Source organism: Camelina sativa, chromosome 11, assembly GCF_000633955.1.
Source record: "Camelina sativa cultivar DH55 chromosome 11, Cs, whole genome shotgun sequence".
Classification (NCBI taxonomy): domain Eukaryota; kingdom Viridiplantae; phylum Streptophyta; class Magnoliopsida; order Brassicales; family Brassicaceae; genus Camelina; species Camelina sativa.
This window is the reverse complement of record NC_025695.1, coordinates 28,516,626-28,521,587: the sequence shown is the minus strand read 5'-3', so window position 1 is coordinate 28,521,587 and position 4,962 is coordinate 28,516,626. Positions and strand designations below refer to the sequence as shown.

At 32.0% G+C, this 4,962-nt stretch overlaps 1 protein-coding gene across 1 annotated transcript; it reads left to right on the top strand.

Annotated features, from left to right (window-relative positions):
- On the top strand, positions 12–1,092 carry LOC104724506. Its single transcript, XM_010443002.2, has 5 exons — positions 12–229; positions 299–388; positions 471–578; positions 659–910; positions 991–1,092. The coding sequence occupies exons 1-5, from the start codon at positions 20–22 to the stop codon at positions 1,075–1,077; spliced, it is 747 nt and encodes a 248-aa protein (XP_010441304.1). The 5' UTR covers positions 12–19; the 3' UTR covers positions 1,078–1,092.

The window sequence follows — 4,962 nt, the reverse complement described above, 5'->3', positions numbered from 1 at the left end:
ATGGTGTGAGTGTAAGTGAATGCAGGCAAGGTTTGAGCTTGATGAAGATTGGCAAAGGATATCTGTGATTCACCAGATGGGACATTTGTGGCGATCACACAAGTCTGTCACGGTGAAGGCTATAAATTTGGCTGCAAATAACCAAGAGAGGATGAATTTGAGACCACCAAATATTGGTCCTGTTGATTGGCAAAAATTTGTCAAACTCAAAACTAGTGCTGCATTTAAGGTAATTACTTGTGATTATAATTGTTTAGTAGTTGATTGGTGATTAGTAATTAACATGTTTCATTATTAGGCCGTGAGTGAGAAATATAAAGCAAAAAGAAAGAATCAGATACCTCACACCACTAGTCGTAAAGGGATCAGCAGACTAACAGAAGAAATGGCAAGCATATATACTACAACTATGTTGTTTATTATTATACATAGTGCTTGTACTGTTACTGAAATTTTGTTTTCTGGAACAGAAAGCTGAAAGTGAAGATCCTTCCAGCGTGACAAGACTAGATGTTTGGATCAAGTCTCGCACCAAAAAGGATGGTACACCAGTAGATACGAATGCAGCTGATTTGATTGTAAGTCTGAATAGAGTTGTACACCAGTAAATAGTGTGTTATCGACTAGTAAAACCTGAAACTGTCTTTATGTTTTTCAGCAAAAAGCAGCTGAAATTGGTGGAAGTGATGCTCCAGCATTTTTAACAAATCCAGATGAAGATCACCTCGCCAAGCTTTTAGGACCTGACAATTCTGGTAGGCTGAGGGCAATGGGTAGAGGCATGAGTAAGACCAAATTAGCTTGTTTACAAATGCAGAGCAAGTGTATGGCTGAAATGGAAGAGCGGCAAGTAAAATTAGTAAAACAGGTCAATGCCTTGGAAAGTGAACTTGGCAGAATCAAGAATCAGGTTAGATACTTAAGAGTTCTCTACTATTCATCAGCCAGTTAGAGTAATATAAATTGATGTTATTTTTGTTTATGTTACAGAGACCAGAAGCTGAAATGGATGAAAACTCAGCTGCAAGAGTAACATATTCTTACTTCTTTTCATATCAGCTAAGTGATTCTTCTTAGTGTCGTTTATGATTCTTAGTTGCTCATGAAATTGTTGCAGAGTGTAAACAAAAGAGCACATCCTAAGTGTGTGTTTGTTGATTGGTCTGACATTGATGAAAATGTTGGTGAGGGTCGGATTCTTTCTTCTGATCCGGATGACATAGTGAATGACTGTCGTCTTGGCCCTTATGATCTCAAAGTGTTAGTTGAAGCTGCATATAAACCAGATGCATTTCTATGGAGACCTGCACAAAAGATCTTTCATATGAAAGAAGCTGTTGGACATATAATCGCATGGCCAACTGATAAGTGTAGACTGGTAGACAACAACATCCAAATGGAAGACATTGCCCCTATGGTATTTATAATTTCTAGCAATGTGTTAGCAATGTATTACCCCTGTCTATAATGCTAATTAATTATATTGGATTTGTTTACTGATTGTGTTTAACAGGGTATACAAGGAAACAAATGTAAACTATTGGATTTGTCTAAGGGTGACGTCATTGTTGCTGAGGGGCGTTGGGAGACACAAGAACCAAGTGCGTTGGTTAACGGAATTCCTCTTGGACCAAAAGCAGTTAAAGTATTTGTGGATTCAGTAAAGCAGCCTGATACATCACTATGGAGACCTACAGCTGAAATGTCATTTCTTGAGGACTGTTTGATGGCTTACGTATCTTGGCCCCTGAGTAAGGTTGATTTTGAAAATCCCTCAACTCCAACTGGTCAGAATGCTACATCACATGCTTCTTTGTCTGCATCAAAGGCCAAGTCTGCAGCCACAGCTTCTAAGTCTGCTACAGAGTCCAAAACTTCAGCAACAGCTTCAAAGGCTGCATCGCAGGCCAAATCTGCATCTATGTCTTCTAAGTCTGCATCTGGTTCTGAGTCTCCTGTTGATGATGCAACGGGTCCAATATCACCAATAAAGAATACTTTACCATCACAGTCTCCTCTCAGGAAGTCTCCAGTAAGTGTTTTCATATGTTATGAAGTTGTTTTTGTTAATTATATGATGACTGATGGTTTATATTGTAAACATGGCAGCGCATTAATAAAGTTATTTCCAAGGAGAATAAGAAGTGCAAGTTGATGGATTTAACTGAAAAGAATAGGGTTGTGGCTGAAGGACGATGGGGAACAAATGATCCAGAACATAAGGTTCACTTTACTCGCTTGGGTTCTAATGCAGTTAAAGTGTGGATAGATGTTGTGAAGGTGAAAAATGTAAAAGTTTGGAGGCCATCCGATGAAATAGAGATTATTGAAGATGCACTTAGCTCCTGCATTGCTTGGCCAGAGAACAAGGTCATTATGTCTTAAACTGATGGTTTTATTGTGTAATGTTAAGTACTTGAGATTGCTTGTTTATTTTGGATGTTCTTGAGACTTTGATGGTAAACTGATGTTCTTGAGACTTTTGTTATGTATTTTGGATCTGAGACGTTTATTAATCAGATTTTATGAGATTTTATAAAACAGGTTATGTGTGCTATAATCACATATCAGAAAATGCTATAAAAGTACAGGTAAACGTTATGATAAAAGAATATACCATAGCACAGTAAACAAGATAAAACAGCATTTCGCAACAGCTATATTAGATATGTATAACATAGCACGAAAAATTAAATATTGTATAAATTTTTGCAAAATTATAATCTTGATAATACAGCAGTTTATTAGAGCTATGCTATAAAACTATAACATAGCACGAAAAAACAAATGTTGTATAAATTTTTTCAAAATTATGATCTTGATAATATAGCAATTTCTTAAAGCTATGTTATATTTTTATAACATAGCATACGTAATAAGTGCTATTGTATATGGGGTACATATAATAACAGTGCCCTAAAACAGCGCTCATGAAAACGCTATCAAAGACCTATGATAGCGTTTTTCTCTGGTTAACAATGTGCATATTTGTTGTAGTGGTCCCATATTAAGAAACGTCCTACACAGATGCTGCCTTTTTTGATTTATTTAAAAACAAAAAATACCGGGGGACATGCCAAATGTACGCCGTTACATATGGTCTTAGTGCACGAAAAGCTTAAGGAATTATAATAACATTTTACCGAAAGCCAAATGACCCACTGAATAAACAAATCGACATCAAAATTCTTGTGGAGAAAAAAGTTTGCTCACAAACCCTAGCTGATTTATTTTGTCATCAATAATATATATATATATATACATATATATATATATATATATATATCGATCGACCATTACTAGAATAAAAAACCATATGTATGTGTCTTTTTTTGGTTTGACGTTTTGTTAATGTATTAGTTAATGCATATGTAGTTTTAATAAAGTATCTAATTATCTATATGTAAGATTTATAACAAAATGATATGTAAACGAGTATGACTTATGATAAAATGATTACCGATTAGTACGTAGTGATTACGTGCATGAATGATGCCTAAGCAAAGAAAAAATATGCATAGTTATTCGGATACCCTAAAATACCACAAATATGAGGTCTACTCTCAAATACTACACATAAAATAAAACTATGTTTTTCATAATCAAGATTCAAAAATTACTGTTGAGGATCTGTACAGCTAGGTGATTCAGTCATATATGTTGGTATACTTTATATGCTCGAATATAATTCGACTTTCCCCTCTGTGCAAATGGAGAAAAAACCATAAACTCCAAAAAAAAAAAAAAAGCTATAATATCATTCTCCAATCACAATTTAGATTCTGAATGCTAACACTATGTAATTATGCAAAAAGTTGATCAATCGAGAAATTCTGTATAATGTTTTTCCTAACGTTAAAATGAAGTATTTATGTTTACGCCTAAAAAAAATCATTATACCCTAAAAATAAAGGAGGGAATTTCAAATAAATTACTTTTCTTCATACTATTTTTCAAAAATGTCTCTTCTTTAAAACTAACTCTATGTAATTATGCAAAAAATTGATCAATCAAGAAATTCTGCATAATGTTTTACCCAATGTTAAAATCCAGTATTTATATTTTCGCAGTAAAAATCATTATAAAAATAAGGGAGGGAATTTCAATTATATTACTTTTTCCATACCATTTTTCAAAAATGTCTCATCTCTAAAACATTATCATAATTGCATCTAAAATCTGAGATTTACTTGAATACGTGTGTTACCTTATAAAAACATACACAAATTATATTTATATGTGTATAAAACCTTATAAATACCTAGTACCTACCATAGACATAAGTTACAAATACTTTATAAATGTTGTGAAAAACTTTATAAAATATCTTATAAAACCTTATAAATACATTATCAAATCTTATGAAACTTTACAAATACTTGGATCGAGTCGGTGAATAGTAGATACCATTAAAATTACCTTATAAGTTATAAAGCTTATAAAACTTATAAAATTTTCATATTTAATAAAATATATTTTTGAAAATAGACACACTAAAAAGGGTATTTCTCAAATGTTATCAAATAAATAGATATATTTGTTTATTTGCATAATGAATTTTTATTGTTTTACTCATAGAAAATGCAGTTTTAAAAGTAAGACAATAATTGTTTACAATAATTATTATACCATTTTCGAATAATATTTAAAACTTTCACAGATTTTTAATATATTAATATAATTTTAAGTTCATATTTAGTATGATCAAACATTACTTAAAATCTATTAAAATATCTTAAAACATTATTTCTTTATAAATACTATAAGTTTCCTTTGTTTATTTGATAGAGCTAAAAAGTAATCCAACTCTTATCATTAAGAACACTTCAGGAAGTGCACCTTTAACATAATTGGCAATTTGACTGAATAAAACTCTCTAATCGGAAAAGAGAAAGAAAACAAAAGAAGAAACGGAGAAGCTCACATGTGTTTTCTTTTTTTTTTTTTTTTTTTTTTTTTTTT

Excerpts from the sequence above, each read along its gene's own strand:
- LOC104724506 (XM_010443002.2), top strand. The coding sequence starts at position 20 with ATGCAGGCAAGGTTTGAGCTTGATGAAGATTGGCAAAGGATATCTGTG. Across the intron at positions 230-298 it reads AAACTAGTGCTGCATTTAAG|GCCGTGAGTGAGAAATATAA; the intron begins GTAATTACTTGT and ends TTTCATTATTAG. Across the intron at positions 579-658 it reads CGAATGCAGCTGATTTGATT|CAAAAAGCAGCTGAAATTGG; the intron begins GTAAGTCTGAAT and ends TATGTTTTTCAG.